Raw genomic sequence first — 26,288 nt, 5'->3', positions numbered from 1 at the left:
ACTTATATGACCCTTTTGTGACGTAAGTCCTATGTTACATTTTTCATGTCACATCAAGGCTTACTGCATATTTGCTCAACTGTAGCCTAGTGATTGCTTATCACCTGTTTTGATGCCATGTCTTGTCCCTCCCAACCAATGACGTATGGCCGGGTGACGCATTCCTCAGCCTCGTTCTGACAGACAGGTAAACCGAACCACGGCGCCATATTGAGAGAGAACGGAAGTGAGTGAATTTTGATGTGAAAAAGTGTTTGTAGTTTCTAGAAAACATTGGAAAGAGTAATGAAAGTCGTTTAAACGTACAGTTACGATTGAATTGGAACCATTTTACTGTTTTGTTTTTCTCGTTTAAGAGAGACCCCCCCTCCTCAAGAAATACTTTTTCTTAACCCACCCTTGACAGTGTCAAGTCACTGAAAGCGCGCGGCAGCGACTGAACTCTTGTCGAAGATGCCCTTGGCACAGTTTGGAGCAGACCCATGGCAGAAAATGGCCTTGGGGAATTCGGAAAACGAGGTAATGAACATGGCCACCTTAGCTCTAATTTGTCATCAATGATTGCCGCGGTCTCTTGTGAATTCACTTCCTCCCACAGTTTGTGGGACAGCAACTTCGATTTAGTTTCGCATAAACTGTTTTTAAAACGTAAACGATTATAAAAGGACTATAGTGGTGATCTTAGCTGTCTTATTTCTCAAGCACAGGCTGATAACTGTAACAACAGCCATTTGTTGCAGGAAATCGTGAGGGGGAAAAAAACGAATCGCTAACTACTACACTCACCACAGCGAACGTGATGTTTATCGGTCAAGTTGCCATTTCTAAAGTGTAAACTAGGCCAATGAAATGCTATATGTTCTAATCAACTAACAATTGTCCATGAAGCATATTAGACAGTTTCAAAAACACGAGCCCATCCCAATTTTGTGTGTGAGAGGGAGAGTTTAAATCGCTTTCTGTGTTTCAGGTCATGGATGACTCAATGGGGGAGGATGAAACTGTATGCAGTGTAAGTAAACATTTTAATAATAATCTCACCTGTCTTCTCCCAGACTGGCTCATTTTCACGGATGGTGTGCATCACAGGAGGTTGGTGGCACCTTAATTGGGGAGAACGGGCTCATGGTAATGTCTGGAGTGAAAATTGGAATGGTATCAAATACATGGTTTCCATGTGTTTGATGCCATTCCATTCGCTCCGTTCCAGCCATTATTATGAGCCGTCCTCTCCTCACCAGCCTCCACTGGTGCGTGCATATGTATTTATCTTCCATGTTCTCTCTCGTTCTGTTTTCTCTCTTTCAGTCCTATCTTACCTACTCACACTCCTACATCCAGGCACTCCACAATAATACTGAGTACTGTGTATTAATATGGACTAGTGGTGGGGTCGGTGGGAGTAAAACGAGAGCAAAATGATTAAAGAGAAGATGAGGGGTATCGAAAGAGCGTGAAAGCGACTGTAAAAGAGGGAGAGCGCATGCTATGTCTTTAGTCATCCTCCTCCACACCTTTGATGCAGTGGGAGGGGGTGTTGGCGGCATGGCAACCGGTTACAAGCTGTCAGTCGGGAGCTCCCTCCCCCGGCAGATCAGAGTGCAGTCTCTCTCACCGCAGCCGCTCTGCCACACTGTGACACAGGGAGAGGGGCTCTGCTGGCCTAGCACCGGCATGGGGGATTTGGCCTCCGCTTCGGCAGAACACGGGCCAAAGAAGGACTTCGCTGAGAGCTGGTGTGCTGTACGTGTGTCTGATGTGATGTGTTATGTTTGGGTGGGAAAGCATGGGAGTTTATTTCTCCATCCTCCCACAGTATGACTCTGCTGTAGTGCAAAGAAAAGGTTATGAGTATGCAGGGCTGAAACAGTCTCTTTCTTGGTAGGGTTTTACTTCAAAACTTGTGAATGTATTTTATTTGATTCATTCCATTGCTTCTGTTTATTTGATTATTCTTTGCGACGTGTCTCTGTACGTGTGTGTGTGTTTGTTTATAGAATTGCTGTGTATTGCTATACTCGCTCTACATTGCTGTGTATTTGGGGCGCCCCTGGCTTTGGTTTGACTGTGTGTCTCGTCTTTTACAGGATGAGGGCTCAGTGAATGAGATCAGTATCACACATCATGTCAAAGAGGGCTCTGAAAGGGCTGATCCTTGGCAGTTTGAAGTCCGCAAGGTCCTGGGAGAGGGATCCTTTGGGAAGGTAAATGACAGTGTGTGAGATGAAACGGTGTAGTGGTCATAATGTTTGTGGTGTTAATATTATGAATATATTAATTATGGTTTTCTGTATGATCATATCTCTGAACATTTGTCTATATGAAACTGACTGATTCATGGAAGCTGTTGTGATTAACAGCTGAACTGATTTGTGTCTCTTTATTCATGTTCTTCTGTTCAGGTCTTCCTTGTGAAGAAAATAACAGGGCCTGATGTTGGACAGCTGTATGCTATGAAGGTGCTGAAAAAGGCCACTTTGAAAGGTACACAAGTCTGCAGGGATTTATTTTTTGTGTGAATTTGTTTATATTGAATATCATGCTTGCAATAGGTTTAGAACTACTTTACAACAACAGTATATATGTTTTTTTGTCGAATTAATTACAGCCGTGTTTTACTTATTTATTTCATGAATCACCAGTGCGAGATAGGGTCCGGACCAAGATGGAGCGAGACATTCTGGTGGAGGTGAACCATCCTTTCATAGTCCGACTACACTACGGTGAGTTATCAGACATCATCTGACTGCCCTGTCATATTTCTACGTCTGATATAAGCACAGGTCATCAAACCTTACAGATGAGTTTTTACTTAAATATGTACCCATGATTCTTCACAGCATTCCAGACAGAAGGGAAGCTGTACCTGATTCTGGACTTCCTCCGAGGTGGAGATCTATTCACACGGCTGTCCAAAGAGGTGAGCAGAATTAAAATCCTACGTTTATTTTTTATTAATTAAAATGGTCTGTTTTTCCTGGGAATTCATATCCGTATTAGAATAGTTTTGGTGAGTTTGTGTATTAGGTGTGTTGTTTTAACCAGTCTGCCTCCCAGGTGATGTTCACAGAGGAGGATGTGAAGTTCTACCTGGCAGAGCTGGCTCTGGCCCTGGACCATCTGCATGGCCTGGGAATCATCTACAGAGACCTGAAACCTGAGAAGTACCTATTACACTAACGCTATAACATTGCTTCTTCCCATTAGTTGCTTGTTTCTCTTCCAATCAGCAACCTGGGAAATTATTTTGTATTCTTTATATAAATCTAATGTTATTTTGAGCTTAGAAGTTACGATGTTATATACTGTCTATTTACTGTATGCGTTTCTGCTGGCTGATGTTGTATTCCTCTCTGACTGAGATCACTCTGTCCTTTCAGCATTCTGTTAGATGAGGAGGGCCATATCAAACTCACTGGTGGGTGATTCTCTGCTCCTGTTACATATGCATGTTTCATATTCACACTCCGTCTGACTCAGCCACCGAGCAGAATAACAGTGTTTTTAATGGCTTTGTCATTTTAGGAGCCCTTAGTCTGCCTATGTACCATTTTGGCTTGACTACGAATAGACTTTAAGCACAAGCTCGTGTTCAACTCGACTCTCATTTGGCTGCCCTTTGTTTGTTCCAGACTTCGGCCTTAGTAAAGAGTCCATTGATCATGAGAACAAGGCCTACTCTTTCTGTGGAACAGTGGAGTACATGGCACCGGAGGTCGTAAACCGCAGAGGACACACCCTTAGCGCTGACTGGTGGTCCTACGGCGTGCTCATGGTGAGTGCTGGAGTTCCAAATGCATCTGGATCTTTGACATTTATTACTCTGGGATGTGTTGAAATATCTGATATCTGGTATCAAGTGTTTCCTCATTCATATCTGCCTGGATGGGCCAATGTGTCCAATGGCTGACAGTGCCACTGATTAGACATGTTACTAAAACGTTTTCATCTTCCCCAGTTTGAGATGCTGACTGGGACATTGCCTTTCCAAGGGAAGGATCGGAAGGAAACCATGACCATGATACTGAAGTGCGTCTTACTCAACCTGTCTCGAGTACCAGTTTAACCAGGCGGTTAGCAAATAACAGTTTGATCTCAATCTACCATCGTAATTGTTTTGTTTGCACTGCAGGGCCAAGCTGGGAATGCCACAGTTCCTGAGCCAAGAGGCCCAGTCTCTCCTACGTAACCTTTTCAAACGCAACCCAGGCAACAGACTAGGTAATCAATCTCCATCACTAAAATGGTATTGTGCGCCATGGCTTGTAAATGAAGAGTGCTTAAAGCAGCAATCGGCAGTTGAAACAATAACAAAGTGCATCCCTGCCTGTTTCGGTAAAAAGCTGAGGGATGGGGCTGGAGAAATATAACCACTCTCAAATTCATAGACAGAGCTATGGATGCAAAGACTGACCATTCATGATATCAAAATTATAGTTTTAAATGTTTTTAGGCTATATAATGTTTTACATTTTACTTTGTTTACAAACATTGGCATAAAACATGCTTATATTTTGAGTTGTGATGGGGTACAACAGTTGAACTAAGCTCATGAGGCATTTTATAAGTTATCTTCTTCAAGAATCAATGGGTGCATATAATTAATTCACAAGTCCAAAGATGTATGTAGCAACCGCAGATTGCCCCTTTAAATATATCTCACTCAAATGGAAAAAATATCTTCACACTCTAGTCAGAATATAGTGTTTGACATTTGTCATCACTGAATGTTTGCACAACTGCAATCTTATTACAAAAGATACTACATGTATCCTGATGTAATGCGTGTGGATTTGTTGTTCACAGGTGCTGGTCCAGACGGAGTGGAAGAGATCAAGAGACATTCCTTCTTTTCCGTTATTGACTGGAATGTAAGTTTGCCTTTTCATTTGTGTGTGTGTGCCGTCTGCCTGCTCCTCTGTCCATGTGTTTTATAAATGCTTTTGATGTTTTTAACATGTTTAGGTTTATTCCAATGTTTTTCCCTTTTTCTTGGAATGCCTGTAGAAATTATTCAGGAGAGAACTCCATCCCCCCTTCAAACCTGCGAGTGGCAGACCTGATGACACCATCTACTTTGACTCTGAATTCACTGCAAAAACCCCACGGGGTAAATAACAGATTCTTGTTTGTCGCTTTTACAATACAATATCATAATTGTGTGTGTGTGTGTGTGTGTGTGTGAATGAAAAGTAGTGAGAGGATTGACATGAGGATTGTCCCCACAGACTCTCCCGGCTGTCCCCCGAGTGCCAACGCCCACCAGCTGTTTAGAGGCTTCAGCTTCGTGGCTATCTCAGATGAGGAGAGTCAACCGCCACAGAACATTAACATCAACATGACCTCTATACAGGTACCAACACACACGCACGGGATAGGTCCCTGGATTTATTATAATATGGTTGTGTGTGGAAATAACAGAATAACAGTCTCTGTATCTATCTCTTTCTTCAGCAACTCCACAGAAACACGGTACAGTTTAGTGACGCCTACGATGTGAAGGAGGACATCGGTGTGGGCTCTTACTCCATATGCAAACGCTGTGTTCAGAAGAGCAACAGTATGGATTATGCTGTAAAGGTGAGCTGTAACACTGTCAATATCTCACCCTGGGGCTGCCCATGGTAGAATGGTATGATTAACGGTTATTACTGATGTTGTTATCCCAGATCATCAGTAAGGCCAAGAGGGACCCCACAGAAGAGGTGGCGATTCTTCTGCACTACGGACAGCACCCCAACATCATCACTCTCAAAGATGTGAGTCATTACATCAGCAGTATGCTAATGAAGCAAGCAGCACTGTTGGCTTAAAAGCAAACAATTGTTACTGTTGACTGAAGTTACAGCAAGATGGTGCTATTATTCTAGATTGATATAAATGCAACAATTTCAAAGATTTTACTGAGTTAGAGTTCATATAAGGAAATCAGTCAATTGAAATAAATACATTAGGCCCTAATATATGGAATTCACATAACTGGGAATACAGATATGCATCTGTTGGTCACAGACACCTTAAAATAAATGTAGGGACGTGGATCAGAAACCGTCAATATCTGGTGTGACCACTATTTGCCTCAAGCAGCGTGACACATCTCCTTTGAATAGAGTTGATCAGGCTGTTGATTGTGGCTTCTTCAATGGCTGTGCGAAGTTGCTGGATATTGGTGGGAACTGGAACACGCTGTCGTACACGCCGATCCAGAGCATCCCGAAAATGCTCAATGGGTGACATGTCTGGTGAATATGCAGGCCATGGAAGAACTGGGACATTTTCAGCTTCCAGGAGTTGTGTACAGATCCTTGCGACATGGGGCTGTGCATTATCATGCTGAAACATGAGGTGATGGCGGCGGATTAATAACACAACAGTGGGCCTCAGGATCACGTCACGGTATCTCTGTGCATTCAAATTGCCACCGATAAATTGCAATTGTGTTCTATGTCCGTAGCTTATGCCTGCCCATACAATAAACCCACCGTCAATATGGGGCACTCTGTTCACAACGTTGACATCAGAAAACCGCTTGGCCACACAACGCCATACATGTGGTCTGCTGTTGTGAGGCTGGTTGGATGTACTCTAAAATGACGTTGGAGGAGGCTTATGGTAGAGAAATTGACATTAAATTCTCTGGCAACAGTTCTGGTGGACATTCCTGCAGTCAGAATGACAATTGCACACATCTGTGGCATTGTGTTGTGTGACAAAACATTTTAGTGGCCTTTTGTCTCCAGCACAAGGTACACCTGTGTAATGATCATGCTGTTTAATCAGCTTCTTGATATGCCACACCTGTTACATGGATGGATTATCTTGGCAAAGGAGAAATGCTCACTAACAGGGCTGTATACACATTTGTGCACAACATTTGAGAGAAATAAGGTTTCTTTTTCATATTAGGGTTGAATGGCGGGAACTCTGTTACTGAGATTTACCTAGATTTACCGCCCAAATCCACACCCTTTTCCCGGTATAAATAACTGCGAGAAACCGGTAAATTATAATAAGTTGTTTATATGAACAGCCTGGCGTGAAATGGAACTGTTAAATGATATGCGATGTCTAAATCTGGCTTCTCAACGGCCTCTGCATGATGAATCAACGCTCAGGGTGGGGACAGACAGCCCATCTCCGTATGGAGCAGCAGTTCACAATGCATGTAGTAGACCTATCATCTCATCATGGTAACTTTTTTTCTTGTGACAGGTAGGCCTACATTTGCGGCAGCATAGCCTATTCTACAGGAATATAAAGACAGAATGCGCGTTTAATTTACCCATCTCCATCTGGCTTTCAGGGGTCACCTTGTTTTTTAATTGTAAATATATCTTTTTTTATTGCAGCTACAGAGTTTTAAAACAGCGTATCACTCGAATACCGTTGCTTTAAATCTGTGCACGCGCGAGCACTCTCTTTCTCTCCTTCCAACTCCATTAAAATTGCATCCAAAATAGATAATCCTGTTCTATATTTATTTATAATACACATATATACAGTGAGGGGAAAAAAGTATTTGATCCCCTGCTGATTTTGTACATTTGCCCACTGACAAAAGACAGTCTATAATTTTAATGGTAGGTTTATTTGAACAGTGAGAGACAGAATAACAACAAATAAGTCCAGAAAAAAACAAATGTCAAAAATGTTATAAATTGATTTGCATTTTAATGAGGGAAATAAGTATTTGACCCCTCTGCAAAAGATTACTTAGTACTTGGTGGCAAAACCCTTGTTGGCAATCACAGAGGTCAGACGTGTCTTGTAGTTGGCCACCAGGTTTGCACACATCTCAGGAGGGATTTTGTCCCACTCCTCTTTGCAGATCTTCTCCAAGTCATTAAAGTTTAGAGGCTGACGTTTTGCGACTCGAACCTTCAGCTCCCTCTCCAGACCTTAATCCCATAGAAAATCTGTGGACTGGCTAGGCCACTCCAGGACCTTAATGTGCTTCTTCTTGAGCCACTCCTTTGTTGCCTTGGCTGTGTGTTTTGGGTCATTGTCATGCTGGAATACCCATCCACGACCCATTTTCAATGCCCTGGCTGAGGGAAGGAGGTTCTCACCCAAGATTTGACAGTACATGGCCCCGTCCATTGTCCCTTTGATGCGGTGAAGTTGTCCTGTCCCCTTAGCAGAAAAACACCCCCAAAGCATAATGTTTCCACCTCCATGATTGACGGTGGGGATGGTGTTCTTAGGGTCATAGGCAGCATTCCTCCTCCTCCAAACACGGCGAGTTGAGTTGATGCCAAAGAGCTCAATTTTGGTTTCATCTGACCACAACACTTGCACCCAGTTCTCCTCTGAATCATTCAGATGTTCATTGACAAACTTCAGACAGGCCTGTATATGTGCTTTCTTGAGCAGGGGGGACCTTGCGGGCGCTGCAGGATTTCAGTCCTTCACGGCGTAGTGTGTTACCAATTGTTTTCTTGGTGACTATGGTCCCAGCTGCCTTGAGATCATTGACAATATCCTCCTGTGTAGTTCTGGGCTGATTCCTCACCGTTCTCATGATCATTGCAACTCCACGAGGTGAGATCTTGCATGGAGCCCCAGGCCGAGGGAGATTGACAGTTATTTTGTGTTTCTTCCATTTGCGAATAATCGCACCAACTGTTGTCACCTTCTCACCAAGCTGCTTGGCGATGGTCTTGTAGCCCATTCCAGCCTTGTGTAGGTCTACAATCTTGTCCCTGACATCCTTGGAGAGCTCTTTGGTCTTGGCCATGGTGGAGAGTTTGGAATCTGATTGATTGCTTCTGTGGACAGGTGTCTCTTATACAGGTAACAAACTGAGATTAGGAGCACTCCCTTTAAGAGTGTGCTCCTAATCTTAGCACTGTATATACACTACCGTTCAAAAGTTTGGGGTCATTTAGAAATGTCCTTGTTTTCAAAAGAAAAGCAATTTTGTTGTCCATTCAAATAACATCAGATTGATAAGAAATACAGTGTAGACATTGTTAATGTTGTAAATGGCTATTGTAGCTGGAAACGGCTGATTTTTAAAGGAATATCTACATAGGCGTACAGAGGCCCATTATCAGCAACCATCAGTCCTGTGTTCCAATGGCATGTTGTGTTTGCTAATCCAAGTTTATCATTTTAAAAGGCTAATTGATCATCAGAAAACCCTTTTGCAATTATGTTAGCACAGCTGAAAACTGTTGTGCTGATTGAAGAAACAATAAAACTGGCCTTCTTGAGACTAGTTGAGTATCTGGAGCATCAGCAATTGTGGGTTCGATTACAGAATCAAAATGGCCAGAAACAAAGAACTTTCTTCTGAAACTCGTCAGTCTATTCTTGTTCTGAGAAATGAAGGCTATTCCATGCGAGACATTGCCAAGAAACTCGTACAACGCTGTGTACAACTCCCTTCACAGAACAGCGCAAACTGGCTCTAACCAGATTAGAAAGAGGAGTGGAGGCCCCGGTGCACAACTGAGCAAGAGGACAAATACATTAGTGTCTAGTTTGAGAAACAGGCGCCTCACAGGTCCTCAACTGGCAGCTTCATTAAATAGTACCCGCAAAACACCAGTCTCAACGTCAACAGTGGCGACTCGGGATGCTGACCTTCTAGGCAGAGTTGCAAAGAAAAAGCCATATCTCAGACTGGCCATCTTAATCTTTTCTTTTTATTGGCCAGTCTGAGATATGGCTTTTTCTTTGCAACTCTGCCTAGAAGGTCAGCATCCCGGAGTCGCCTCTTCACTGTTGACGTTGAGACTGGTGTTTTGCGGGTACTATTGTGTGTATATGAACTCAGCAAAAAAAGAAACGTCCTCTCACTGTCAACTGTGTTTTATTTTCAGCAAACTTAACATGTGTAAATATTTGTATGAACATAAGATTCAACAACTGAGACATAAACTGAACAAGTTCCACAGACATGTGACTAACGGAAATTGAATAATGTGTCCTTGAACAAAGGGGGGGGGGGTCAAAATCAAAAGTAACAGTCAGTATCTGGTGTGGCCACCAGCTGCATTAAGTACTGCAGTGCATCTCCTCCTCATGGACTGCACCAGATTTGCCCGTTCTTGCTGTGTGAAGTTACCCTACTCTTCCACCAAGGCACCTGCACATTTATGGAGGGAATGGCCCTAGCCCTCACCCTCCGATCCAACAGGTCCCAGATTTGCTCAATGGGATAAACGCGAATCCGACCATCACCCCTGGTGAGACAGAACCGCGACTCATCAGTGAAGAGCACTTTCTGCCAGTCCTGTCTGGTACAGCGACGGTGGGTTTGTGCCCATAGGCGACGTTGTTGCCGGTGATGTAAGGCAGGTCCTCACCAGACAACAGGCCTACAAGCCCTCAGTCCAGCCTCTCTCAGCCTATTGCGGACAGTCTGAACACTGATGAAGGGATTGTGCGTTCCTGGTGTAACTCGGGCAGTTGTTGTTGCCATCCTGTACCTGTCCCGCAGGTGTGATGTTCGGATGTACCGATCCTATGCCGATGTTGTTACACTTGGTCTGCCACTGCGAGGACGATCAGCTCTCCGTCCTGTCTCCCTGTAGCGCTGTCTTAGGCGTCTCACAGTACGGACATTGCAATTTATTGCCCTGGCCACATCTGCAGTCCTCGTGCCTCCTTGCAGCATGCCTAAGGCACGTTCATGCAGATGAGCAGGGATCCTGGGCATCTTTCTTTTGGTGTTTTTCAGAGTCAGTAGAAAGGCCTCTGTAGTGTCCTAAGTTTTCATAACTTGACCTTAATTGCCTACCGTCTGTAAGCTGTTAGTGTCTTATCGACTGTTCCACAGGTGCATGTTCATTAATTGTTTATTGATTCATTGAACAAGCATGGGAAACAGTGTTGAAACCCTTTACAATGAATATTTGTGAAGTTATTTGGATTTTTGCGAATTCTTTGAAAGACAGGGTCCTGAAAAAGGGACATTTCTTTTTTTGCTGAGTTTGTATGTATATACATCTTAGCCAAATACATACACCTGAGCCAAATACATTTAAACTCAGTTTTTCACAATTCCTGACATTTAATCCTAGTAAAAATTCCCTGTCTTAGGTCAGTTAGGATCACCACTTTATTTTAAGAATATGAAATGTCAGAATAATAGGAGAGAGAAATGATTTATTTCAGCTTTTATTTATTTCATCACATTCCGAGTGGGTCAGAAGTTTACATACACTCAATTAGTATTTGGTAGCATTGCCTTTAAATTGTTTAACTTGGGTCAAACGTTTCGGGTAGACTTCCACAAGCTTCCCACAATAAGTTGGGTGAATTTTGGCTCATTCCTCCTGACAGAGCTGGTGTAACTGAGTCAGGTTTGTAGGCCTCCTTGCTCACACACGCTTTTTCAGTTCTGCCCACACATTTTCTATAGGATTGAGGTCAGGGCTTTGTGATGGCCACTCCAATACCTTGACTTTGTTGTCCTTAAGCCATTTTGCCACAACTTTGGAAGTATGATTGGGGGTCATTGTCCATTTGGAAGACCCATTTGCGACCAAGCTTTAACTTCCTGACTGATGTCTTGAGATGTTGCTTCAATATATCCACATAATTTTCCTTCCTCATAATGCCATCTATTTTGTGAAGTGTACCAGTCCCTACTGCAGCAAAGCACCCCCACAGCATGATGCTGCCACCCCCGTGGGGGAGCTTGTTCCACCATTGGGGTGCCAGAGCAGCGAATAGCTTTGACTGGGCTGAGCGGGAACTGTGCTTCCGTAGCGGTAGGGAGGCTAGCAGGCCAGAGGTGGATGAACGTAGTGCCCTCGTTTGGGTGTAGGGTCTGATCAGAGCCTGAAGGTAAGGAGGTGCCGTTCCCCTCACAGCTCCGTAGGCAAGCACCATGGTCTTGTAGTAGATGCGAGCCTAAACTGGAAGCCAGTGGAGTGTGCGGAGGAGTGGGGTGACATGAGAGAATTTAGGAAGGTTGAAGACCAGACGGGCTGCAGCGTTCTGGATAAATTGTAGGGGTTTAATGGCACAGGCAGGGAGCCCAGCCAACAGCGAGTTGCAGTAATCCAGATGGGAGATGACAAGTGCCTGGATTAGGACCTGTGCCATTTTCTGTGTAAGGCAGGGTCGTACTCTGCGATTAAGTGAAATAATCTGTCTGTAAACAATTGTTGGAATAATTACTTGTGTCATGCACAAAGTAATGTCCTAACCGACTTGCCAAAACTATAGTTTAACAAGAAATTTGTGGAGTGGTTGAAAAACTAGTTTTAATAATAATATAAATAATATGCCATTTAGCAGACGCTTTTATCCAAAGCGACTTACAGTCATGCGTGCATACATTTTTACGTATGGGTGGCTCCATACGTATGGGTGACTCCAACCTAAGTGTATGTAAACTTCCGACTTCAACTGTATGTATGTATATACACGTGTGTTTGTGTGTGTGTGTGTGTGTATATATGTATACAGTGAGGGGGAAAAAAGTATTTGATCCCCTGCTGACTTTGTACGTTTGCCCACTGACAAAGAAATTATCAGTCTATAATTTTAATGGTAGGTTTATTTGAACATTGGGAGACAGAATAACAACAAAAAAATCAGAAAAACGGATGTCAAAAATGTTATAAATTGATTTGCATTTTAATGAGGGAAATAAGTATTTGACCCCCTCTCAATCAGAAATATTTCTGGCTCCCAGGTGTCTTTTTATACAGGTAACGAGCTGAGATTAGGAGCACACTCTTAAAGGGAGTGCTCATAATCTCAATTTGTTACCTGTATAAAAGACACCTGTCCACAGAAGCAATCAATCAATCAGATTCCAAACTCTCCACCATGGCCAAGACCAAAGAGCTCTCCAAGGATGTCAGGGACAAGATTGTAGACCTACACAAGGCTGGAATGGGCTACAAGACCATCGCCAAGCAGCTTGGTGAGAAGGTGACAACAGTTGGTGCGATTATTCGCAAATGGAAGAAACACAAAATAACTGTCAATCTCCCTCGGCCTGGGGCTCCATGCAAGATCTCACCTCGTGGAGTTGCAATGATCATGAGAACGGTGAGGAATCAGCCCAGAACTACACAGGAGGATATTGTCAATGATCTCAAGGCAGCTGGGACCATAGTCACCAAGAAAACAATTGGTAACACACTACGCCGTGAAGGACTGAAATCCTGCAGCGCCCGCAAGGTCCCCCTGCTCAAGAAAGCACATATACAGGCCTGTCTGAAGTTTGTCAATGAACATCTGAATGATTCAGAGGAGAACTGGGTGCAAGTGTTGTGGTCAGATGAAACCAAAATTGAGCTCTTTGGCATCAACTCAACTCGCCGTGTTTGGAGGAGGAGGAATGCTGCCTATGACCCTAAGAACACCATCCCCACCGTCAATCATGGAGGTGGAAACATTATGCTTTGGGGGTGTTTTTCTGCTAAGGGGACAGGACAACTTCACCGCATCAAAGGGACGATGGACGGGGCCATGTACCGTCAAATCTTGGGTGAGAACCTCCTTCCCTCAGCCAGGGCATTGAAAATGGGTCGTGGATGTGTATTCCAGCATGACAATGACCCAAAACACACGGCCAAAGCAACAAAGGAGTGGCTCAAGAAGAAGCACATTAAGGTCCTGGAGTGGCCTAGCCAGTCTCCAGACCTTAATCCCATAGAAAATCTGTGGAGGGAGCTGAAGGTTCGAGTTGCCAAACGTCAGCCTCGAAACCTTAATGACTTGGAGAAGATCTGCAAAGAGGAGTGGGACAAAATCCCTCCTGAGATGTGTGCAAACCTGCTGGCCAACTACAAGAAATGTCTGACCTCTGTGATTGCCAACAAGGGCTAAGTCATATTTTGCAGAGGGGTCAAATACTTATTTCCCTCATTAAAATGCAAATCATTTTCTAAAATGTTTGACATGCGTTATTCTGTCTCTCACTGTTCAAATAAACCTACCATTAAAATTATAGACTGATCATGTCTTTTGTCAGTGGGCAAATGTACAAAATCAGCAGAGGATCAAATACTTTTTTCCCTCACTGTGTATGTGTGTGTGTGTGTGTGTGCGCACATTCGGAAAGTTCAGACCCCTTCCCTTCCTTTTTCCACATTGTTACATTACAGCCTTATTCTAAAATGGATTCAATTAATTTTTCCTCATCACTCTACACACAATACCCCATAATGACAAAGCAAAATCAGTTTTTTAGAAATGTTTGCAAATGTGTTACAAATAAAACAGATACTTTATTCACATAAGTATTCAGACCCTTTGCTAGAAGACTCGAAATTGAGCTCAGGTGCATCCTGTTTCCATTGATCATCCTTGAGATGTTTCTACAACTTGATTGGAGTCCACCTGTGGTAGATTCAATATATTGGACATGATGTGGAAAGGCACACACCTGTCTATATCAGGTCCCACAGTTGACAGTGAATGTCAGAGCAAAAACCAAGCCATGAGGTTGAAGGAATTGGCCTTAGAGCTCCGAGACAGGATTGTGTCGAGGCACAGATCTGGGGAAGGGTACCAAAATATATCTGAAGCATTGAAGGTCTCCAAGAACACAGTGGCCTCCATCATTCTTAAATGGAAGAAGATTGGAACCACGAAGACTCTTCCTATAGCTGGCCGCCCGGCCAAACTGAGCAGTCGGGGCCTTGGTCAGGGAGGTGACCAAGAACCCGATGGGCACTCTGACCGAGCTCAAGAGTTCCTCTTTGGAGATGGGAGAACCTTCCAGAAGGACAACCATCTCTGCAGCACTCCACCAATCAGGCCTTTATGGTAGAGTGGCCAAACAGAAGCCACTCCTCCGTAAAGGCACATGACAGCCTGCTTGGAGTTTGCCAAAAGACACCTAAAGACTCTCAGACCAAGAGAAACAAGATTCTCTGGTCTGATGAAACCAAGATTGAACACTTTGGCCTGAATGCCAAGAGACTTGTCTGGAGGAAATCTGGCACCATCCCTACGGTGAAGCATGGTGGTGGCAGCATCATGTTGTGGGGATGTTTTTTAGCGGCAGGAACTGGGGAGACTAGTCAGGATCAAGGGAAAGATGAACGGAGCAAAGTACAGAGAGAACCTTGATGAACACCTGCTCCAGAGCGCTCAGGACCTCAGAATGGGGCAAACGTTCACACAGGTGCACCTTGTGCTGGGAACAATAAAAGGCCACTAAAATATGCAGTTTTGTCACGCAACACAATGCCACAGATGTCTCAAGTTTTGAGGGAGCGTGCAATTGGCATGCTGACTGCAGGAATGTCCACCAGAGCTGTTGCCAGATAATTAAATGTTCATTTCTCTACCATAAGCTGCCTCCAACATCGTTTTAGAGAATTTGGCAGTATATCCAACTGGCCTCACAACAGCAGACCACATGTAAGCACTCCAGCCTAGGACCTCCACATCCGGCTTCTTCACCTGCGGGATCGTCTGTTGCGTTTTTATATTTCTGTTCAGTATATGTAATATATGGCGCATCAGGTTTGAATTTTCATGCTGCTCAAAGCTCTAATCAAATCCAGACATTATATGCTTTTGAATGACACTTCCATGTTTTGGCAGGAAATAACAGCTTACCCGGGAGGAAAGTGATTTATTCTCAGGATGGAACATTTTGTAAAATACCGGGAAAATATTCAACCCTAGTGCGTGTGGAACATGTCTACGTTATTTTGTTTCTGCTCATGATACATGGGACCAACACTTAAAATATATATATATATATATATATATATATTTTTTTTTTTTATTTTTTTTTTTATTTTTTTAACTAGGCAAGTCATGTTGAGTTTATATGTGTTCAGTGTAGATTCACAATTGATTTGTTTTTTCGTTGTTTGGCTAGTATGTTGATGTTCTGAGAGAGTAATGGGAATATTTTTTTGTGTGCTGAATAATCTTCTATAATGAGTCGCTATTTGTGAGTATCTCTCTGGGTGACAGTGTGAGGTCATGTGATCTGTTGACTGTAGGTGTATGACGATGGACGCTCGGTGTACCTAGTGACAGAGCTGATGAAAGGAGGAGAGCTGCTGGATAAGATCCTCAGACAGAAGTTCTTCTCTGAGAGGGAGGCCAGTGCAGTTCTCCACACCATCACCAAAACTGTGGAGTACCTGCATGCACAGGGGGTAAAAAATTCATCATCACAATGATACACAATACTGATATATTATGTGTTCCAAGTATATATTATATTTTGAGCACTTCGCTACATTCAATGCACAGGACCTTTCTACTGTATAAGCCATACAAGTTGGCCATCTATGATATTTGCCTCCCTGACTCACGGTGTCACTGATGGAATTTCTGTCCCCCTGCTCAGGTTGTCCACAGAGATCTGAAGCCCAGTAACATACTGTACGTGGATGAGTCTGGAAACCCAGAGTCGATCCGGATCTGTGACTTTGGTTTTGCCAAACAGCTGAGAGCTGAAAACGGGCTCCTGATGACTCCCTGCTACACGGCCAACTTTGTCGCCCCCGAGGTGTCTCTTCATCTACATGTTTCTGTGACTAGTACCTGCATGTTAAGCTAATGGTTGTCTAACTGTAAAAAGTCCAACGTATTTTCAGTTTTCGATATATTTGTCTAGTAACTGACATGGCATTATGTATTCTAATGCAGTGTGCAATACTTCCTGTTGTTGTTAGGTGCTGAAGAAACAGGGCTATGATGCAGCCTGTGATATCTGGAGTCTGGGAGTGCTGCTCTACACAATGCTTACTGGGTATGCAGGCTTTACCAACAGTAATGCAGCCAATGATGTGCATGCAAATATAATATTAACACATAATACAATAGGAACAATATAGTACTTTCATATTTTATTAGTCCTTTGAAGTATGTATTTATCTTGATGTTTCAGGTTCACTCCTTTTGCCAATGGACCAGAGGATACTCCGGAAGAGATCTTGGCTCGGATCGGCAGTGGAAAGTTCTCTCTGACGGGCGGCTACTGGAACTCAGTCTCAGCAGAAGCCAAGGTATGTCTGGGACGTCGGTTGGACTGCAGCACTGCGCTTTCCATAGTATCCAATTACTCTGTGATAGTGGTTTCAAAAGGGAATCATTTTCCTAGCACTATACAGTGCATTTGGAAAGTACAGCCTTATTCTAAAATTGATTAAATAAAATACATAATCCTCATCAATCTACACACGATATCCCATAATGACAAAGCGAAAACAGGTTTTTATAATTTTTGGCAAATTTATTAAAAACATAACTATTCAAACCCTTTGCTATGAGACTCGAAATTGAGCTCAGGTGCTGTTTCCATTGTTCATCCTTGAGATGTTTCTACAACTTGATTGGACTCCACCTGTGGTAAATTCAATTGATTGGACATGATTTGGAAAGGCACACACCTGTCTATATAAGGTCCCACAGTTGACAGTGCATGTCTGAGCAAAAACCAAGCCATGAGGACGAAGGAATTGTCCGTAGAGCTCCGAGACAGGATTGTGTCGAGGCACAGATCTGGAGAAGGATACCAAAACATTTCTGCAGCATTGAAGGTCCCAAAGAACAGTGGCCTCCATCATTCTTAAATGGAAGAAGATTGGAACCACCAAGACTCTTCCTAGAGCTGGCCGCCCGGCCAAACTGAGCAGTCGGGGGAGAAGGGCCTTGGTCATGGAGGTGACCAAGAACCAGATGGTCACTCTGACAGAACTCCAGAGTTCCCCTGTGGAGATGGGAGAACCTTCCAGAAGTACAACTATCTCTGCAGCACTCCACCAATCAAGCCTTTATGGTAGTGGCCAGACAACAGCCACTCCTCAGTAAAGGAGTTTGCCACTCCTCAGCCCGCTTGGAGTTTGCCAAAAGGCACCTAATGGACTCTCAGACCATGAGAAACAAGTTTCTCTGGTCTGATGAAACCAAGATTGAACTCTTTGGCCTGAATGCCAAGCGTCACATCTGGTGGAAACCAGGCAGCGCTCATCACCTGGCCAATACCATCCCTACGGTGAAGCATGGTGGTGGCAGCATCATGCTGTGGGAATGTTTTTCAGCGGCAGGGATTGGGAGACTAGTCAGGATCAAGGGAAAGATGAACGGAGCAAAGTACAGAGAGATCCTTGATGAACACCTGCTCCAGAGTGCTCAGGACTTCAGACTGTGGCGAAGGTTCACCTTCCAACAGGACAACGACCCTAAGCACAGCCAAGACAACGCAGGATTGGCACCAGGACAAGTCTCTGAATGTCCTTGAGTGGCCCAGCCAGATCCCAGACTTGAACCCAATCGAACATCTCTGGAGAGTCCTGAAAGTAGCTGTGCAGCGACGCTCCCCATCCAACCTGACGGAGCTTGAGAGGATCTGCAGAGGTGTGCCAAATACAGTTGTGCCAAGCTTTTAGCGTCATACCCAAGAAGACTCAAGGCTGTAATCGCTGCCAAAGGTGCTTCAACAAAGTACTGAGTAAAGGGTCTGAATACTTATGTAAATGTGTTATTTCATTATTATTTTTTTAAATAAATTTGCAAAGATTTCTAAACCTGTTTCTGCTTTGTCATTATGGGGTATTGTGTGTAGATTGATGAGGTGAAAAAAACAATTTCATACATTTTAGAATAAGGCTGTAACGTTACAAAATGTGGGAAAAATGAAAGGGTTTGAATACTTTCCGAATGCATTGTATACTTGATGGAAGAGGTAGTATGCACAATCTGAACGTTGGCATTGCTGTCTTTAGGACCTAGTGTCCAAGATGCTGCATGTGGATCCCCACCAGAGGCTAACTGCTGCTCAGGTGCTGCAACACCCCTGGATATTACACAAGGACCAGTTGCCCAAGTACCAGCTCAATAGACATGATGCTCCTCATTTGGTCAAGGTAACAAAACTTCATTCAATGCACGAGTCTCTTTTCTGCCACTCTGAAAGAAAGCTTCTCTGCTGGGTATTGATTAATTAACACCGAGACTGTTCTCCCTCTACAGGGTGCGATGGCAGCCACTTACTCTGCTCTGAACATGCATGTTCTCCCTGTGCTGGACCCTGTAGGACGCTCCTCGTTAGCTCAACGAAGAGGAGTGAAGAAGTTGACCTCAACAGCCCTGTGATCCACCTGCCACTAGGATCAATCTCACCTGTTTAATGCTACTGCACCAGTGCATTAGTGTGTTTCGACTCCCGCTGTGTTAGAACAGTGTGTAAGACCAAAAAGAAACTGTAACCCATTCACTGAGAAAATGTATAATGTATTTGCTTGTACAATCATAACTGCCTACAGACCAAGAGTTACAAATTCTTGGAAAGGCTGAACTGTATATTTTATGAAAATGAGATATATTTACTACAAAAATATAATTAAATGTATACGGGTTCCTATAGGTCTGTGTTTAAATAGAGATTTGAGTTAAGCACTGGGGGATGAAGGGGTTTGGAAATGGTTACAATTATGTTTCCCCCAGTTGCATGGAGCACAAGATGGTTAAACCAGTCAGTTCCCCCCTTATTCCAAAGCAACCGCTAAGCCCCTACCCCCCCACCTATGCACTTGTATAGATCTGAAAAGATTGGATACGTGTAAGCAGTCATATTTTTAGTTAAGCCAACTTTTAGAATGTTTTTATTGTTCTAATTCTAGACATTCTGTTACATAGCATTGTTTAAATATTCCCCATGTCGTGTAAAATGGGGAGCTAACCATATAAATAGAATGAATGGAACAGACTTGGAAGGTCTAACCCTGGCAATATGACTGGTAAACTCATGGGTACACTCACTATAGAGCCCCACAGTGGAGGTGTCATAATACTCATAAAACCTACCAGTCAAACAGGGAAATGGTTCCAATCGTTTTTCCACCATACTGTTTTCCCATAGGGAATTTAAATACTTAATAAGAGCTGTGTTTCGTGTAGGCTTACCCTTGCGTGACGTTTTGATAACCATGTAAATCTCTCTCGGACAAGGTGACTTACCAATATATTTGTCTCTATTTACTCTGATTCAAAAATGCTAATTAGCGTCAAAGTAGACATCATGCGAGACTACAAATCCCTGCAAGCTCCTGCACGTGCTGACACCTTTGCAAAAAGGTAGTGTGTCAATACAATTCACATAATTGTCAATTTAAAGACATTTTGCCTATTTATTCATTACTAAATTTAGCTTAACAGTTTAATCCAGAGGTTATTTCCTTTTCCTCGATTCGGCTGTGTTGTCCAGATCATGGCATTTGTAGTTCTTTATGATAGCCACATTCGCAGCTAATTAGCGTTTACTTTTTTGTGGGTAAATACTGGTGAATATATTGATAAAAGTCACATTGTCCTAGAGAGATTTACACCGTTATCAAAACGTCACGCCAATGTAAGCCTACACGAATCACAGCCCTTATTTTAAGTGTTTCTAAAACTCCTATGGGAAAAATGAATGGTGGAAAAACGATTGGAACCATTTCCTTGTTTGACTGCTAGGTTGTATGGGTATTTTGACATACTGTGGTACTCTGGCTGCCTGGTATTGTGATTAAATCATTTCCCTTGTAATTTGGAATGTTCTATCAACTGATTCTGGATTGCCGTGGTAATGTAGAATGTTCATTCAAATGATGCTAGCTCAGGGGTGTCAAACTCATTCCATGGAGGGCCTTGTGTCTGCTGGTTTTTGGTTTTTCCTTTCAATTAAGCCCGAGACAACCAGGTGTGGGGAGTTCCTTACTAATTAGTGACCTTAATTCATAAATCAAGTACAAGGGAGGAGCGAAAACCCGCAGCCACTTGACCCTCCATGGAATGAGTTTGACATGTGTGTAGCTAGCTGATGTGGCTCATGCAATGGAAGGTATTTTTTGTAATGTCAGTTGACTCAACAAATCAAAGCACAGATTGAAGGGTATACTTCCTGGCATTGGTCTTGGGTAAAAATATACAGGTTAAGACAACGTCGTCACAAATCTGGGACCAACCGTGTTCGTTGCTAACTAGCGCAGCTGGTCCCGTTGTTGCAAAGAGTTATGGGATATTAGAATCCCGTTGTCTTAACCTTTGTCACTTCAACCTAGGCATGGGTATACTCAAAATGGCTGCCAGTCCAGCCATTATGCCACCATTGGCTTGAATGGGGACACCAGTTCTATTCATTCTATTTCTATGGAGATATTATGACTGCCATATAATGTTGTAGTGTCATGTATATGCATCATAATGCTCATTCTAGACATACAGTAAAAAATATATATATATATATATTCCCCATTTAGCTAATGTTAATAGTGAGATAACATGGCTGCCATAGAATGTTGAAGTGTCATGTAATTGCATCATAATGCAGGAACTGCATTGGCTCAACTTTCTAAATACAAGGCTCTGGGAATAAGCAATATGGAGTTATTACTATATTGCTTATTTATTGGGCAATTTGGGTTTGGGCACTGTGACAAATTCCTCGATTGTGCAACAATCAGTTTACCAAGACTCTGTCAAACATGGGGGAGAAAATGTGCTAACCTTCCTCACTCCAGTATCTGCTGCTGCACTTTCTCTCAGACCTTTGTGTTGGGGCAGAGCCCAGAGGGGTTGGGGTTTTCTTGCTTTACTTAGTCTTGCTATTTTTTTGTCTTTCTCATAATCATAAAGGGAAACGTGAACTAGGGATATACTTATAGCAATTAAGATTACTTTTCCAGTCTACTTTTAAGAGACCATTAAGAATGTATTTTTGTATATGTTGATGAATGAAACATTTTCTACTTGGTGTGCATGACGGTCACAGGACAGCTTTAGTTTTCTTTAAGGGAAAGATAAGGGCTTTCTAAGAAGATGCTGGGGAAATGTAACATGTTAGATGGAGGGGCGAATATATACTATCTTTCCCCTCTGCTTTGACCTCAATGTCTCGATGTGATGTTTTACAGATAAATGTTTGTCTCAGTAGATGTGGGCCAGCCAAGTGACTGCAGCTTCTTTTGTAACCTAAAGAATTATCATGAATACATAAAATAAATATACAATAAAATAATGTATCAATCGTTCATTCTTTCCTCCACAAAAAGGCCCCATAACTGTCAATTGTAATGCGTATATGTAGTAGACCAGATCAGAGGTAGGAAACATGGGTAGAAAAACACTTTTTAAAACCTAATGCTGCTTCACGGTGTTGCAAGCGGAAGAGGTTTCCCCCAAGAAAGCTAAGCCAACAAGCTTATCTTTGTAAGTGTGTGACATCGTCACGGATTGGTTTCCATTCCATTTTTATAACACTAAATTCGATACGGACAAAACAGGACTGATCTAAAAAAGCCTGTTCGTTTGGGAATATGCCGAAGAATAAAGGTAAGCAGCAAACATGTTGCCTTTGGTTGATAGCTAACGTTATTCCATGGCAGGTTTGACGTTTATGCTAGCTAGCTAGCCGCCCGGGCCCATGCTTAGCAACGTGACCGGAGGAAGGCACCGTATGGCATTTAACAAGTATTTAAAAGCGTGGAAACGTTGGTTAACATTAATTACCACCAACGACATATTGTTTATTTTATCGCAATTTGACTATTAGTAATTTAGGCGAACTATGAACTGCCTATTGTTGTCACATTCTTTTGCGCAACTGAATGACGTTCGTATCAACTAGTGCGGTAGGCCAACAATATCCCAGACCTGTGCCCATCATCTTGAGCCTCTGCCCTGATCGCTGTCACATTCACTAGCTAACTAACACAGATAAAAGAGATTAATTAAAGTAACTTTGTAGCTAGGCTACAGCCATTTGGTTGGCCTATTTATCTGTGTTTATTTGGCTCATGATGCCAATGACTGGTGGAATTGGAATGACAATTTTTCTATCGATCTCTCATCCTCTCATCTCCTTACAGGTAAGGGAGGAAAGAATCGGCGACGTGGTAAAAATGAGAATGAATCAGAAAAGAGAGAGCTGGTATTCAAAGAGGATGGCCAAGGTGAGTGCGAGGTCCCCCTTCAACCTTATTTAGTCTGTAAGGTTAGCAAACAGTTTCTGACTTAATTTCAACCTCCCTGTCAACTACTCTGCTTTAACACTGACCATACTAACATTGTAGCTACTAATCGAATACAGTTATCTCGTTCAGATGTATTCAATATTTGTGTGCTCCCTGGTTACCAGTTCAGCACTTACATTTGAGCCACCTCGTGACCTCCGCTAAATGAATTGACTAACTGGCTGAACCTCTGTTCTTCTGTTCTAATCTAGAATATGCACAGGTGATTAAGATGTTGGGTAATGGACGACTGGAAGCTATGTGTTTTGATGGAGTCAAGCGACTATGCCACATCCGAGGAAAGCTACGGAAAAAGGTAGTTGTGTACACAGTAGCCTATATAGTGTTAGTGCTACTAGTCACACAATTTGGCAAATAACTGGAGGCTGAAGACCATATAAATGCAATCCGATGTCATCGTTCTTTACAGGCTACTTCCGTAATGCTTTGGGTTGGACATGACATGAGGGTTGACAGACTCTTCTACCTGGGCCGTTTGTGTCCAGGTCTATGATGAAAGTATTACAGTTCTTATACTCCAAATTCTCCTTGCTGACATCTTGTTATTCGCTCTTGGGCAGGTTTGGATCAACAGTTCAGACATCATCCTGGTGGGACTTCGAGATTACCAGGTAATAATTATGAGAGAAAAAATCAGCTATGGTTTTTATTTTTGAATGATAATACAACCTAACGCACTAGGAGGCCCTAAGTTCCAACAGTATCTCCTAATGGTTGCATTCTTCCTTAAAGGACCAAAAAGCTGATGTTATCCTGAAGTACAACGCAGACGAGGCCAGGAGTTTGAAGGCCTATGGGGAGCTTCCTGAACATGGTAAGTATCTGGGACCTACTTGCTGTCTCGACCGCTGAATGCTCGGCTATGAAAAGCAAACTGACATTTACTTCTGAGGTGCTGACCTGTTGCACCCTCTATAACCACTGTGATTATTATTTATGAACGTTTGAACATCTTGAAGAACGGTCTGGCCTTAATGGCCATGTACTCATATAATCTCCACCCAGCACAGCCAGAAGAGGACTGGCCACCCCTCAGAGCCTGGTTCCTCTCTAGGTTTCTTCCTATGTTCCTGCCTTTCTAGGGAGTTTTTCCTAGCCACCGTGCTTCTACATCTGCATTGCTTGCTCTTTTGGGGTTTTAGGCTGGGTTTCTGTATAAGCACTTTGTGACAACTGCTGATGTAAAAATACATTTGATTGAAAGAGAGTCAGGGTGGTTAATAGCATCTAATCTAAGGGTGCGTTCGTAAATTAACTCTAGAATGTCAGTGCTTTTTGGGCAGTTCGTTAATTCAGAGCATTGTCAGATTGTCATTTTGTAAATTCAGAGCGTTTCGCTCTTGGAGCGTTCAGAGCGCACACCAGACGCTCTGGCCGAGGAGTAGGGTTGATCCGAACGTTCTGATCTCACAATGGCAGTAAAGCAGCCAAGCTAACTGGCTAACGTTGGCTAGCTTGCTAGCTAGTTCCAGACACAAATGAGAGAACACATCACTCTGAACGTTTTACTCGCCCTAGCAGAACTGGTTTAAAATTGAAGTAGATTGCCAGGGTGAATTTACGAACGCACACTAAGACTAAAATACAATTTTTAAGAAGGACTAGGAAAATAACCCCCTCTGGATAAGCATAATTCGCCATGTGATGCTGGAGCCACAAAGCCAGGAATGTAATGTCTTGCTTCAAATTATAGGCACGTGCACTCTTTTTATATGTGTATATATATATATATTTTTTAAGGCAAACTAGTTCATTAATGGTGAGTGTATGTTCTAACTCCCTAGCTAAAATCAATGAGACTGACACGTTTGGACCTGGCGATGACGAGGATATTCAGTTTGATGACATTGGAGACGACGACGAGGACATTGATGATGTAAGTAGAGGGTTCCTCTTGCAAGTCACAAGGAAAGCTGTCAATGGGTAATAGGCTTGGGTGATATACCGTATACCGGGGTATTTCGAAATACCGACGGTATGAAGCAGGTAGCTTAGTGGTTAAGAGCGTTGTGCCAGTAACCGAAAGGTTTCTGGTTCTAATCCCAGAGCCGACTAGGTGAAAAATCTGTGGATGTGCCCTTGAGCAAGGCATTTAACCCTAATTGCTCCTGTAAGTCGCTCTGGATAAGAGCGTCTGCTAAATGACTAAAATGTAAATACTGTTTTTTTTGGGGTGGGGTTGAGGCGCATGCTACACCACTGCTTATAAGTTAAGTATAACTATAAGAATTCTAAGATGTGTCATAAATTATATTGAGCACAGGGCTCCAGCTGTGCATTTAGTTTACCAAGTGGCTAGATGTCAAGAGCAAGCTTATTTGTTACAGCCGAGATGTTCAATCCCTGCCTGGATCAAGATCCCTGTTGCCTAAATTGTTTTGTGCGCCCCTTGTATGCATTTACGGTAATACCGTATACCCCAGTATGTTACAGAAACTGTATTATGGTATGAAAATCTAGATACCTCGCAACCCAAATGGATAATAACTGATTCATTCAATCAACTGAAATCACATACAATTGAGTGTAATGCATTTTCGCTCTGTCCATTTTGCTTGAATGATTTGTCTTTGTGTCTGTCTGCTGTTGGGTCAAGTAATGCCACTTGGTAACATAACTCTCTCCCCTTCCTCTCAGATCTGAATCAGGACTATTGTGTGCCACATCGTTTACGCAGAGGAAAGTGGACATTTCTATAATACTTGCCAACAATGCCCTGCTTCCTCAAGTCAGTTGAGGCAGCTTATTTTCTCTCTTGAGACAGCTTAAAGCCTGGATTCTGTCAACTGAGAACATCACACCTACTTCAGTTCACACACTTCATATTTTTGTTATAGTTGTAATGTATTTATATTCTATTTCACCTCATGTGGAATATAGGCTCAAATTACAGAACACCAGAATTTAAAATAAAAAACTTCAATAATTTTATGTTTGGTCTGGAGATTTGTTTTGTCTAAAACAAAGGATACCCTCCCTGTTTTTTAGAACAAACTTTTGTTTTGTTGATTTTGATTATCTATAAAGTAAGTATTTTATATTTGTGCTAATTTGATATGCCTTTTTCAATCAAAAACCATGAAGGCTGGCAACAGAAGTCTCAACTTGTAAAAATTGTGAAAGCAGGTAGAAGAACTCTCATATCTCTGACCTATTGGTAAACCTTTTATTTAGCCTTTACAGTATTTGTGCAACACTGGACCTAGTATGTAATAATGCTTTGTTTTTATACAGTATTCCACCTATCAATAACAATGCTGCATTTAAGCCTAGGAAACAGATACTTCGCCCAGTTTTGTAACCAAATTAGGAGTGCTCAAAAGGATG

At 42.7% G+C, this 26,288-nt stretch overlaps 2 protein-coding genes across 3 annotated transcripts; both read left to right on the top strand.

The window, feature by feature from the left end:
• Positions 1 to 129: 129 nt before the first annotated feature.
• Positions 130 to 19,309, top strand: LOC121541924 (ribosomal protein S6 kinase alpha-3). 2 transcript variants are annotated; one of them, XM_041851315.1, is made up of 23 exons: positions 130 to 226; positions 407 to 519; positions 971 to 1,012; positions 2,088 to 2,204; positions 2,403 to 2,484; positions 2,643 to 2,723; positions 2,841 to 2,920; positions 3,046 to 3,164; positions 3,381 to 3,418; positions 3,633 to 3,775; positions 3,959 to 4,029; positions 4,133 to 4,221; positions 4,807 to 4,871; positions 5,008 to 5,110; positions 5,229 to 5,353; positions 5,455 to 5,580; positions 5,670 to 5,759; positions 15,939 to 16,097; positions 16,292 to 16,453; positions 16,620 to 16,696; positions 16,835 to 16,952; positions 18,672 to 18,812; positions 18,919 to 19,309. In XM_041851315.1, the coding sequence occupies exons 2-23, from the start codon at positions 454 to 456 to the stop codon at positions 19,039 to 19,041; spliced, it is 2,217 nt and encodes a 738-aa protein (XP_041707249.1). In that variant the 5' UTR covers positions 130 to 226; positions 407 to 453; the 3' UTR covers positions 19,042 to 19,309. The 2 variants fall into 2 exon arrangements, with proteins under 2 accessions (XP_041707249.1, XP_041707250.1); XM_041851316.1 differs by lacking the exon at positions 130 to 226 and having other exon boundaries at positions 233 to 519; positions 3,058 to 3,164.
• Positions 19,310 to 22,077: 2,768 nt separating this feature from the next.
• Positions 22,078 to 25,892, top strand: LOC121541923 (eukaryotic translation initiation factor 1A, X-chromosomal). Its single transcript, XM_041851313.1, has 7 exons — positions 22,078 to 22,260; positions 22,797 to 22,880; positions 23,153 to 23,256; positions 23,522 to 23,572; positions 23,694 to 23,775; positions 24,746 to 24,837; positions 25,599 to 25,892. The coding sequence occupies exons 1-7, from the start codon at positions 22,245 to 22,247 to the stop codon at positions 25,602 to 25,604; spliced, it is 435 nt and encodes a 144-aa protein (XP_041707247.1). The 5' UTR covers positions 22,078 to 22,244; the 3' UTR covers positions 25,605 to 25,892.
• The last annotated feature ends 396 nt before the right edge of the window (positions 25,893 to 26,288 follow it).

Source organism: Coregonus clupeaformis, chromosome 27, assembly GCF_020615455.1.
Source record: "Coregonus clupeaformis isolate EN_2021a chromosome 27, ASM2061545v1, whole genome shotgun sequence".
NCBI lineage: Eukaryota > Metazoa > Chordata > Actinopteri > Salmoniformes > Salmonidae > Coregonus > Coregonus clupeaformis.
This window is presented reverse-complemented; position numbering and strand designations above follow the sequence as displayed.